This window comes from Xyrauchen texanus, chromosome 25 (assembly GCF_025860055.1).
Source record: "Xyrauchen texanus isolate HMW12.3.18 chromosome 25, RBS_HiC_50CHRs, whole genome shotgun sequence".
In the NCBI taxonomy this organism is placed as follows: Eukaryota; Metazoa; Chordata; class Actinopteri; order Cypriniformes; family Catostomidae; genus Xyrauchen; species Xyrauchen texanus.
Genome location: NC_068300.1, coordinates 33001522 through 33015000, shown reverse-complemented (window position 1 = coordinate 33015000; position 13479 = coordinate 33001522). Strand labels below are relative to the sequence as shown.

At 39.0% G+C, this 13479-nt stretch overlaps 2 protein-coding genes across 5 annotated transcripts in view; both read left to right on the top strand.

Annotated features, from left to right (window-relative positions):
- LOC127619305 (PHD finger protein 20-like) overlaps positions 1-3762 on the top strand; it is a 32648-nt gene extending 28886 nt beyond the window's left edge. For all 4 annotated transcript variants that reach the window (XM_052092176.1, XM_052092174.1, XM_052092175.1 and 1 more), the window contains 2 exons: positions 34-265; positions 1845-3762. In XM_052092176.1, coding sequence (XP_051948136.1) covers positions 34-265; positions 1845-1990 — 378 coding nt within the window. In that variant the 3' untranslated portion in view covers positions 1991-3762. The remainder of the gene's footprint in view (positions 1-33; positions 266-1844) is intronic.
- A 547-nt stretch (positions 3763-4309) lies between these two features.
- LOC127618807 (protein NDRG3-like) overlaps positions 4310-13479 on the top strand; it is an 81053-nt gene continuing 71883 nt past the window's right edge. The window contains exon 1 of the mRNA XM_052091441.1: positions 4310-4435. The gene's annotated coding sequence lies outside the window, so the exon portion shown is untranslated. The remainder of the gene's footprint in view (positions 4436-13479) is intronic.

Sequence of the window (13479 nt, the reverse complement as noted above, 5' to 3'; positions counted from 1 at the left end):
TGGATCGGTTTTGTAACTGATTTCTGTTGTCAGGAATTGGAGAGTCGTATGAAGCGACTGGTTTCCGCTGAGCAGGAGAACAACTGTGTGGTGGACATTAAGGAAGAGGAGCCTGACCCTGTGACCCCTGACCCCAAGCCCGAACCCAAGTCTGACCCTGACCTTCTGCTGCACCAGCAGTGGCAGCTGAACCTGCTGGAACATATTGAGGCGGTGCAGGACGAGGTGACACACAGAATGGATCTTATTGAACGAGAACTGGACGGTGAGACCCGTTTATTAACAAAATATTAAATATATCAAAGCAATAAGCCCAGAGAGGCATTGTGACCGTGATCTTACAGCAGGTCAACCCTTTGGTCAACCCTTCACTGATGGCCTTGAGTTGCTTATTGCTTTTATAAAATTATGGCAACAGAAATATAAGACACCAATATTACATCAGGTAATATAGTTCATCAGTGTAACTGCAGGTTGTTTGCGGTTGCTAAGCAACATAGCAACTGCGAGGAATATTCCGGGTTCAATAGTTGAATAATTGACGATAATTGAATCATCCCTCCTTTAAAAAAATAAAAAAAAGCAAAAATTGAAGTTGCAGTGAGGTGCTTACAATGGAAGTGAATGGGACAAATTTTTGGAGGATTTAAAGGCTGAAATTGGAAGGTTATAATATTATAAAAAGCACTTTAATTCTTCTGATGAAGCTCATGTATTATTTGAGCAGTTAAGTTGTTTAAATCATTGTTTTTACGGTCATTTTAGGGGTTATGGCATTATGTCGCCATAGCAATGAATGTTGTAAAATTGGATAAAACTTCGCACAGAAAAGATTTGTAAGCGTTTTTTTTATCACATGAACTTCAACATGCATATTTACATCTTGTGGCTGTACTTTTAAAAGTGAATATTTTAACGTTAACAGATTGACCCCATTCACTTCCATTGTAAGTAGGGCTTGGTATTGATACAGATTCTCTTTAATATGGGTATATTTCAGTTATAATATCAATTTTGCTTACATATTAAATTAATTATCTACCAGCTAATGCTTTTAAATATATAGGGGACCTATAAATTGGTGCAAGCATTTCACACACAGTCAGATAATTGGAGGAAGGCAGAGCGACTGCTCATTCCTTACATTTATTTGAATGAGAAGATGAGGAGATTATGAAGGAAAAAGTGCATCCTGCTTGGTGTGTAATTGGTTTGGCTTTAGAAAACTCGATACTGAGCAGAAAACGGCCATTTGCACGTATATATCAGCGGTCAGGGCTTCACGTGAGACTGATAGATAGAATGAAATGCAGTTTTTCCACTGACAGCTGCACATGTCATTAGATGAAAATCTTGTCTAGTACGCGATCAAAAATTACACTGAATCTGCAAAGCAAATTCATTGACATTCATCCCACGATCCAAACATGCGCACCTGTGTTCTGTGCGAGTGTTGTGCAAGCAGTCTGAAAACGCAAGTGCGTGTCAGTCATTGCGGACTAGGGCAGCAATTTGAATTGAATCTTTTCGCTGAACTACCCAGGCCCCCTAAATCTCATACTTTTATTAAGTTAAAGGGGAAAAAAATACAAAAGGCAAAAAGTGTTTCATTTGGCTTTCCATGGTACATGTGACTACTGAGCTTAGGAAAAAATTCAATTTAAATGGGTAAGAATAGAGTTAAGTGTGCACTTGGGTGCGTGTGTGTGTGACTTTACACAGGTTCCTAAAATTATTCATCCAGTCAGATTTCAGAACAATTTTTATTTTATAAATTAAACTATGATGAATCTGGGCAGATCTTTGTACTTATTGTTTGTTCATGTGTTGAAATCTCTCTGCAGTGTTGGAGAGTTGGCTTGACTACACAGGTGAGCTGGAACCTCCAGATCCGCTGAACCGCCTCCCTCAGCTGAAACATCGCATCAGACAACTCCTCACAGACCTGGGAACAGTCCAGCAGATTGCTCTCTGCTCCTCATCCTCTTGAGGGCTCCAGAGAACACACAGAAAGACTGACAGTAGTTCAGACAGAACTGAATACACACATAACTGGTGATGAAATCAACTCTGATAGTTCCTGTTTAGTTACAGAATCCCGAAAAGTCTGATGGGAAACAGCTGACATGGTTTGTTTTTAGAGGAAATGCCTTGCCAAGCCATCGAAGCTAATGTGATATTATAGAGAGTGTGTGTGACAGCGATTGATTGGACAGTCGGTGCCGGTTAGAGACTTAAGACTAATAAGGCTAACAATATCTGATGCAAGCAACCCTTTCTTTTGTATTTGTGGAATATAACTCTTCGTTGTAGCACTTAGCTGTGTCTGTCATAGTCTTAAGAATTATTTTGGTGGATGTCATTTTCTCTGTAAGCTTTACTTTTGCTAAATGCTACTTTTTTCATGTTTCAAAGTGATCTTTTTTTTATTTGACTGTTTTGCTCATCTTGGCTCTGGATAAAGAGAGCTTAAGGGCCTGAATGATATTTTGTCGTAGTTAATGAAAACATATGTTAAATATGATAATGACAATATGAAAAATATTTTAACCTAAAAGTACTTGCATTTTACTTCTATATTTGTACTAAATAGTCATGTAATCATGTAAATAACACAATTGCTTAAATTCATGTTCCTTTTTTTTTTTTTTTTTTGTACTTGATCAAAACTATTTTGAATTTGCATTTAGGAATTTATGTAATCTTTAATCTTTTGTGAATACTGTAATGCTGGGCTTTCTGTTTTTGAAACCTTGATGTTGCTTACATTTCAAATAGTCCACTGGTATTAAACAAGCCCAGAATGTTGTTTCCAATTACATACTGCTTATTTGTATGTGGTTTCTTTCCGTTTTTATCCTAAACCATGTTTGTCCGTTTCTGTGTTCATTTGGGTTTTCTGTTACTTTCAAGTCTACAAGATTGATTGTTTTTAATTTTAAGACTGGGGATGCCTTTTAAGTTATTGTAATTGTGTATTTAAGTTATTGAGTCTTTTGCACAGTGCATGTGTATGGGGTGTGAGGGAGTATGTGGTCAGAAAGAGCGAAAGAAAAGCTGGGGTCTTTTCAGTGTTCTCACCCTTTGGTGTTAGTTTTTTTTTCTTTGGTCCATTTTTAAATCAGGTATCTCTAACTACTATATATTTAGATCTAAAAAAAAATCAAGCATTTGATACAATGTTTGTATTGTGTGCATATGTGCTTTTCTGTGAACCTCAACAGTGTAATTACATGCAGAAATGTACATAAATGTAGCCAACCCAATGTACACAATAAGTGCATTGTATAAAATGCCTATTTTTTATTTTTATGTGAGTGCAAAATAGTTAGACACTGAATACAAAGTGATCTAACTATTACTGTTAAAGAAAGAAAGAAAAATATTGTTCCAGATATCATAATGTTTCAGGCCGGTTTAAGCGCAATTCACCCCTTAATTACGCAAAACTAAATTTTTCATAAATCTGTGGATTCACAAAGTCATGCCGAATGGTATTTGAAAGGTTTTTGTTGTGTTCAGATCTTTGTATGACTAGTATAAGCGATGGACAGCCTATTGACCGTTTCTCAATACTGAATTATATTTTTACATCTGCCCTGTTGCTTTCCGTTTTCTGGAAATCTAGAGTATTGTGGTCCTTTTGCTTTTTACCTTTTTTTATTTTTTCAATCTTTTTTTTTTTTACATTGGGGATCCCTTGGAAAACTACAATAAGTTCGGGAAATCTTAATGCAAGAAAAATAAATGCAACTATTCAAAGCCCAAGAATATCGTTCTCACTTGACTTTGTATTACCATAACATGATTTTTTCAGTTCAGACTGCAAGAGATCAGTAACATTTGAGATGTTTCACTAATTCACCCCTGTTAACTCTTCATTTAATTGTTTTTACATTTAGTTTGGTGTTTTAACATTGGGTTGAATATGTGTGCTTCTTGTCCCCGTTGTCTATAAATGTGATTTTGGTGATGTTAAATGTCATGTTCAGGTTTATATTTGGAAAAGATATAGTCCTTAGCCATTTACATTATATTTATTACACTAAGAGTCTCCCTAGGGAAACAGAGGTCAGGCACATACACAAAATGTAAATAACACTGGACAAAAGTAGCGTGTAAGTATGTCTAATTAACATATCTGCCTATTAAAAGTTATTACAAAAAAAAAGCACTTTTAAAAAGCTGTGCTTTATAGATTTTCCGTAAACAACACAATTTAAATTGGTCTTTGTTTCTCTTGAGTCTGTCCATACAGTCCAGAGGCTGTGCGCGTGCATTTGTTCATCGTTCACGCGCTGTCTGTCAGTCAGTCAGCTCTCGTGAACTCCTCCTCCATCAGCGCTGCCGCACAAACTCGCGCCCCAGTGACACGCTGTACGAGTCTCTCGGACGCCTTGCGATTTTATCCAGCACATTTTCATCTTTGCGAACGGTGAGTGTATATTTGTATTTTCCTTAAGTCGTCACTACTTTGTAACGGTTGATCAGTGGTTGTTCGCGGGCGGTGTGTGTGTGTGCTACGCAAGAGCTAACATAAGGCTAGCGCGAGACAACGAACAAACCAGACATTACGGCTTTACTAACGCAATAATATAGTCGAGTTAAGACATGGAGGGCTGTAGCGGTATTTTCCCCTTCTATTCCTTAATTAATGCTGGAAGCCTGGATGTGCAGGTTAAGACAGATAACCGACACCGGCTAGTACGGGCAGGTTTTATACTGAGAATATTCGAGTAAATTGAGAAGATTTGATTCATATTGATTTTTGTTGGCGTGCGTGAACGGTTGAGTTCAACTTCCACGAGCACTTTTATTATCCAGTATCAAACGTTTGGCTCTGGTCTCCTCAGGGAGAGATGTAACGTAATATGTAATTTGCCTGGTTGTTTAAATGTGTAACATGGGTTTAAACTGACTTCATTTTTGGATAAATATTAGTTTTCTTCTTTGTACAAGTTTGGGATTTGTTTTCACATACATTTCCAGTGTATGTGTTCTGTTGGGGTTTCTTTAAAAAAGCTACAACGTCAGACCCTAATGGGAAAATGCTCCAAGCCCAATTGGCCTAGTTGGCACAGGGCAGGTCCTAGGGTATCTCTGTCTGTGTTTTATAGAAGGGCTGCAAACCCAGTTTCCCAAAATACTTAACAAGTAACAACACCGCACCAACAAAGCCATCTAATAAGTGACATTCAAGTCCAGATGCAAAGACAATAACAGCATTTTTTTTCTAAGTGCTGTTTTATACCACACATATCTTAATCCTACTTTAATATTAAGGTAGTTTGGAAAGTAAACATTGCCTAAGGTAGGTAGCCCTGGCCAAAGCTCAAACCAGACAAGGACTGTTTTCCTAATTTATCCATCTAATCTGTTTTTGTTGTTGTTGTTGTACCAAATCAGTGTTAGTTGCTACATTTCAGGTGCCAACTGGACATTCCGGATGCACCCTGACACGGCACACATCGGCACCTGGATGGTACATTGTTTGGCAAGCAAGCAATCCTTTAGTATTGATGTACTTGCTCATTTCTATGTTCTGGTAAGGACACTTCTGCCTTGTTTTACAGGAGCAGAGAGGTTTGCTGCTATGGTTACCAAAAGCAGACATAGACTGTTTTGTGCTCTCATGTAACACTTAGACACATGGAATTTAAAATTGTATCCTGCCTTTGTCAGGTGAAAGGGAGTCATATTAAGCTGGTGCCACACTAGCAATTTTTTTTTTTCTTTGTGTGAGCTTGATTTACATAACCACCGGCTAGTAGGTGAGAGACGATGTACATATTAGTGTCTGTCGGCGGGAGGTCGCTTATCACTTGACTGTCTGGACTCCTGCTGACTTAATGGTTCCAGCAATGGAAAAAAGGATCCAACATGACAGAAAAAAAATACAACTTTCTGTCGCTGGGGTGGGCTCTTGTATTCTTGTCAAGTGACCAATGAGCTTCTTTTACTGGAGATCTGACAAGAGGTCAAGCTGATCTCAAATGCAGCTGCATATCACAAACGCTGATTGTAATAGTGATTCTGTCACCAAGCGTTTTTCCTGAATTTTCTCCTATATTAAAATGGCTAATGAAATCAGAAAGTGGAGGGCACTACTGGGCAATTCCAATACAGATCATCACGATCCTCCACCTGGTCGTTGGTTAGATGGAGACCTGGAAAGGCCTTCAAGCCACAGTGTCTTGCACCCATTGGATCAGTGATTATATGGGGTGCTTCAGCAAGGCTGGAATCGGGCAGATTCGTCTTTTTGATGGACGCATGTAGCAAGCCACATACAAGGTTATCCTGGAAGAAAACTTGCTTCCTTCTGCTCTGACCATGTTCCCCAACTCTTAGGATTTGTTTTTCCAGCAAGAAAATGCTCCATGCCACACAGCCTGGTCAATCAATGTGTGGATGGAGGACCACCAGATCAAGGCCCTGTCTCCAGCCCAATCTCCAGACCTGAACCCCATTGAAAACCTCTGGAATTCGATCAAGAGGAAGATGGATGGCCACAAGCCATCAAACAAAGCCGATCTGCTTGAATTTTTGTGCCAGGAGTGGCAAAGTCACCCAACACCAATGTGAAAGACTGGGAGAGCGCATGCCAAGACACATGAAAGGTCTGGTTGAAAATTAGATTTATTCCACCAAATATTGATTTCTGATTTCTAAGTTAAAACATTAGTATTGTAGTAAAAATGTATATGAACTTGTTTTCTTTGCATTATTCAAGGAATAATCTTAAAAATAGTCTGAAAACATGGCGTCTTTTTATTTTATTTTGACCAGTTGTCATTTTCTGCAAGTAAATGCTCTAAATTACAATATTTTTATTTGGAATTTGGGATAAATTTTGCCAGTACATTTTCATTTTACTCAAACACATACCTATAAATAGTAAACCCAGAGAAACTGATCATTTTGCAGTGGTCTCTTAATGTTTTCCAGAGCTGTATATCCACCTTTAATTTTAAAATGCGAAAGTAAGCAGCAGCTGCATTACCAGCGAATGTGAAAAAGTTCCACTGTTATTGACTGCAATGTAAAGAAATAGGATAATAATACCAGAATTTAGTTATATAAGTTTATAAACTATCACACTTCCACAGGATGTACTGCAGAATGATGGCCTAATGTCAGATAATTTTCTAACTTCAGCATTTATAGTAAAAGAGTAATTCACTTGTTGCTGTGTGTCGTTGTATTGAAGAGACTGTAATAAAATCTGCTTCTTTACCGAGATTGTGACGATGCGGTGTTTCTTGTCTCCATGTAAACATCCATTTATATATACCTGTATAACCTCCAATGGTGCCTTTATTTGTTTATTACCCAAGGTGATGTTTAATAAGCCATGTTGAATGCCTGATCTGTGTGTTTTGTTACTATGCACCGCTAAGAAAGCGAGAATGCTCTCTGACAAAAACGGAGAGTAAAATGTGTTATTAAATTGACAAGATGCAGTTTTGGTGCAAAGACAGTTAAAGCAGATTTTGCCCAGCATGTTTCTTCTCTGCTTTTGTGTAACATTTGTGGAGGCGTGTCAAGATGGCGCGGAGGACTGTTCTTTCAGCGCCTGATTTAATTAATTCTGCCTGTGCGAGCGACAGTGTGAAAAACTATGGCAAAATGCGATATAAGGTAATACTATATGAGTTCAAAACCAGTGAGTTTTTTAGTATTTAATGATAATATGATGACATATATTGCCAGCCTGTAATATAAAGCAGCGTAATTAAGTATTTTTGTATCGCTAAAATAGCGGAAGTTGTCCACATTCAAGGTTGATAATGGCGTCGCCTTAGTAAAGCTGAAAAGTAAGGTGTATGTAAATTAACAATGTATAAGGGGTTTCGTGCCTTTGCTTAACTTTATTTTTCCATAGTATGTTTTTTTTATTGAATGTAATTTCCTCACTCACTGAAAGATGAGTGGGAGGATAAATACATAGTCACACATTCACAAAAGTAAAGTAACTCCATGAAGCACTTCCTAAATCACTGTATTACAATTGTTTATGCTCTCACAGTACTCCTGTTGTTATTTCGGTGAGCTCCATGTGACTGGGAAACACAGAGAGAGAGAGGGGTGGAGTTTGTATGTGTGTCACCCCTCCACCATTTTGTAATGGCAAGTGTGTCATACCTCTGGCTGAAGAGGGTGAGATCTCAGCAACAGTCAGAAGTGTGAAACCCTTGGCCAAAATAGTTGTTTTGAGTCTGCTAGTGTGGTGCAGGCTTTAGAGATGTGACCAGACCAGAAGCTGTATGTCATAGGATTTCCTTATGATGGGTCAACTGCCTGAAACATGAAGAGGTCTTGCAGGTATATGAGAATAGAACTACATAGAGCTTTAAGTAGGCCAGTTATGTTGTCTGCTTGCTGAGCATCATTTGGTTTTGCTCAACAAGAAAACTCTCTCACTGTTCTCTACCTTCCCAGAGTTATGGAAGGAGTCAAAGTTTCTGCAGTCTTTGGACACTATAGTCTACATTAATGTTTTTCGATTTGAGGTCTTGTTGATCACAGGAAGAACAAATTACAGAACCACGTCTCTGGACAGATCACCCTCGTTTTCACTGTTGTTATATTGATTGGTTTACTTGGATCGTCGTGCTCCTATTGCTATGCCAACAACCTCCCTGGGTGACAGCTGTTTTGTGTTTTCTCTTGTTCCTTAATTTCCATTGGCTGTGCTCCCCACAGCCCTTCATCAATCCACGCCTGCTTCTATTTTTGGTAGCGTCCCCCATGGGATGACAGAGCTCATGACCTCCACTGGATTCTTCTGGTATAACCAAGGTTCCTCATGGGCAGGGATGTTGTTTATCTGTCGGCACCTATCAGATCACTCTGCAAGAGCAAAGTAACTGTCGAACAGCAATCCAGCTAGACATGGAAGTGGGGTTGGAAACTGAGAACTGGTTATTAAGATTTTATATATTCTTTTGAATCTAATGCCCAAAATGAACTCAATGAGCACATTATTATGAACACATCTACACCTACTTATACATGCAATTATCTAATCAGCTTATCATGTGGCAGCAGTGCATAAAATCATGTAGATATGGGTCAGGAGATTCAGTTAATGTTCACATCAACCAGCAGAATGGGGAAAAATGTGATCTCCGTGATTTAGACTGGCGTGGATTTTGGTGTTATACAGGCTGATAAGAGTTTTTCTGTAGCTGCTGATCTCCTGGGATTTTAAAGCACAACAGTCTCTAGAGCAGGGGTCTTCAACCATTTTCATGCCAAGGACCCCCTGGTGGGTAGAGAGACGGAGCCGGGACCCCTGTTACATACTGTATAAAATTGAGTTGAGTTTTATGCATGTAAAAACGTGGATGTAGGCTACCATATCGTTGTATGTATACTCCATGATGTTTACATTGCAAAGCCACTGAAATAATCATTAAATGCTGTCCTGCTGAAAAGACAAGCTAAAACTAACATTAACTGATTGGCTGGTTTTAGATGGTCACCCAGCCTTACTGGCTAAAAAGTGTTCAAACCCCCTCTGAAACCAGCTAACTGACTAGCCTGGCTGTGCGACCAGCTAGTGACCGAGTGCACCTTGAAGTAAGTGTGTGTGTGTGTGTGTGTGTGTGTGTGTGTGTGTGTGTGTGTGTGTGTGTGAGTGAGACGTTAAGGACCGTGTATGCCAGCTTGATAATCTCAGTGGTAACCATTTATTTATGCCAGTAAGTACGCTATTGTTCTGAAAGCAGGCTGTTATCTGCTCAACCGCACAGCGCAACTAATGCAAAGCAGATGTGTTTACTCGCTTGACCCTCCACTGCAGAACCTGATGTGTGTCGCTCTTTGAGCATCTTGGGATGAGCAGTGGTCACGTTAAGGGTTTGTCTGGACTGCGTACTTCTGACTAGTGCTGTTTAGTCACACTTTAAGATTTGGCATCCAGCTGCGAAGGACTTCAACATGTCAATAATTCATAGTCCTGTCGGTCGTGCGAATTAATGATTATTAGAAATGCCAACAATGGTGGATCAAATAATACTTTGCAGACCCCCTGAGGTACCGGGGGTCGCGAACCCCCTGTTGAAGACCCTTGCTGTAGAGTTTACTCTGAATGGTGCCAAAAACATCCAGTTAGAACTAGTTCTGCCCACTGAAACACCTTGTTTATGAGAGAGGTCAATGGAGAATGGCCAAACTGGTTTGAGTTGACAAAGGCTACTGTAACTCCGATAACCACTCTGTACAATTGTAGTAAGCAGAATGGCATCTCAGAATGTACAACATGTCGAACCTTGAGGATGGGCTACAACAGCAAAAGACCATGTTGGGTTCCACTTATGTCAGCCAAGAGCAGAAAGCTTAGGCTGCAGTGGGCACAGGCTCACCAAAACTGGACAGTTGAAAATGGAAAAACTTAGCCTTGTCTGATGAATCTGGATTTCTGCTGAGGCACACAGATGGTAAGTTCAGAGTTTGACGCCAACAGCATGAATCCATGAACCCAACATGCCTTGTATTAACAGTCCAGGCTGGTGGTGTAATGGTGTGTGGATGGGCCCATTGGGTCCATTAATATCACTTGAATGCCACAGTCTATTTGAGTATTGTTGCTGACTGTGCATCCCTTCATGGCCACAATTTACCCATTTTCTAATGGCTAATTCCAGCATGAGAATGCACCATGTCACAAAGCAAAAGTCATCTGAAACTCATGAACATGTTATTTAGTGGCCTTCCCATTTTCCTGGATTTGAATCCAATAGAACACTATTGGGATGTGGTAGAACTAGGGATGTCGCGATTATCCGATTTCACAATTTGCTTCGATTTTAAAAAATGGTCACTGTTTTTTAACAATAATAATTTGGAAGCTATGGTTAAAAACCAGAATTGTTTTTAAAATTTTTACTGCAAATGAGTCTTTCGGTGTGGGTCTAACTACTTGCGCCGCACATGTGACCTGCCCTCTGCCTGGATGGTCTGTGAGGCCGTTACTATGGTAACGGAGTTCACAAGGTGAGTGTCTAGGTAACATTCCTTTAGTACTTCCTCAAAAGTACTAAAATAATAATTAATGGAACCAGAATCAAGAGGAACCAGAACCGGAATTCCTTATGATTCCCATCCCTTTGCTGCAGTTTTCTATCAAAATCATAATTGGCTTTGTCTTTTTAGAAAAAAGAGCCCATCACTTTGTATTGATGTATCAAGCCTGCCATCCGAATGTTGCTTCTCACATTGGTTCTCTAATGAGCTAAGTATTGTTGTTTTAGACAGTTAGAAATCCATCTGTGCCGACTTATTCAGAGCTAACAACTAAAACCAGCTGGTACGACAGCCCATGTGGATCAAAATCTCGCCTGTTGCTGAATATCATTTCATGAGCAAGTGTCAGTATAAGCTCCGGTTGTTTGATCTTGAATAGGCTGACTAGGTGGCACAGTGTGCAGTAGATTATCTCTTCTATTGCATCATTTGGAGAGGTTAATGAGAACTCGCCATGGTACACCTCCCATTGCTTCCCAGTAACACTTATTGCTGTTAACAATAGGATTACCCTGATATTTACATGCTACCCCAACCTTCTGATGTAGCACCAATGAAAATTATGCTTTTATGGTTGATATCATTGACCTCATTTTCATTATTTGTTCATTTGACGGCCATAATTGATTAAATGGTAACATGGAATCCCAGCAAACAATTAAAAGTTGAAAATAATTGAAAATAATGGATGAAGCCACCTTCTAGTATAAAGAATAAAACTATAGAGTTACTAGAAAGAGGTCTCTGTTTTAAAATTACTTGGTTTAGTAAAGAATAGTTACTCAGTGTTTGCGTCTTAATTTGTCTTTCTCTTAAAGCCATAATTGAAAAGCTGAAATTCATAATTGCTTTTGCTTTGCCAGAATGGCACCCCTCAGGACTTGCTCCCTTGGCACTTTAGCTGTAACTACAGTTACAGCTAAAGGACAAAGGCACATAAAAAAAAAAATCAAATGCACATCATGAAGCATGTGGGAGTTTGTTTTCCATTTAGCTACTTTAGTATCTGGCACCTTTTAATTGTTTCTTGTCTTGTGACTGTCCAACCCCTTTTTATATTAATTCTCAACCCCTCCTTCAAATAGAAGTAGCAGAGGACTGGGTCAAAATATTTTTTGAAGCAAAGTTAATTTGAACGATCCCTATACTTTCATCTCGAGATGGATCTTTTACTTTATGTGTAGTAGGGCTGTCAATAAGGCTGAGTAAAAAATGTTTAGCCTTAAATATTACCAAAATGTGAATTTGATATCAGAAGATTTTTTTAATTGCTGCTGTTGCCTTGGTCCACGAGAGTACAAAGACACATTTTCACAGTTCAGTTTTCAAGGATTGAAATATGCTTGAATATGGAATATCTTTGAAAAGTGCTTGATTTTTCCTTTATAAAATGTTATATTTAGATTTATAAAATATCTCAAATTATTTCGAATTCGGAATGGAATTTTAACAGCCATTGTGTTTGTGATGTCTCATGAGCGCACATGCGCCGCAGCTTGCTTTGATGTCACGCACACAGAGGTACTGCACATTTCGCTGTGGGGATGGTACCATTTTACAGTCAGCTGGCTGGAAAAGGAGACATAAAATATGCTATGCTGAGGAGAGATCAACAACAAGGAATTCATATCTCCAAGTATGCTAAAATGACCTTGATGAATGTTTGCACTTATCAGCCCTCATCGGCCATTCTGAAGATGTAAACCGAGACAAAGATTTCGTTAAAACTTGAATTTATTTTGTAAATTATTCCAATCAATATGTAGTGTCGTATGAATACTTATGTAGGGAAGAAAGTTAACGGATGCAATATATAAGTTTAGGGCTGTACAGTAAATCATTTATAATGATGGGGGGGGGGGGAGAAACAATCCCATCAAACTGAATTTATTTCTGCTCTTCATGTGCATGTTTAGAGTTTTGTGTTGATTTTATTTGTGTGTGTACTTAATATATAGGTGTTTTTTTTTTTTTTTTAAATTTAAAGTCTAATCCATTAATTTCAAGAGTTTCAAATATGGCTTTTTTTGAGGGGCTGCACGATGTTGGCTAATCATAACAGTGGGCATTTACATTTAATTCTTGGGAGGGGCTTAGGCCAAAATAAAAGGTGTGTTGACTTCATGCAGCACTGTGCAGATTGACCGGCATCATACTTGAAGCAGTGCATGTCAGTTAGGAGTTTTGTCCGACTTGATGCGGCAGACAAACTTGATGTGACATATGCCATCAAAGTACCGCAAGAGCGATTCGAGAGCAGCTGTCTGGTGCAGTCAGCGCAGTTTCTCCAGACTGTCTGCACAAGCTCTGATTATGACACCGCTTATTCACAATTGGCGAGACTCACAACGTGACAAAGGTTACACGTGATTCATGGGCTGCGTTCGCTATGGCACATTCACATACTACTCTACTTCTGCTATTGCAGATATAAAAGTATGGTAGGCT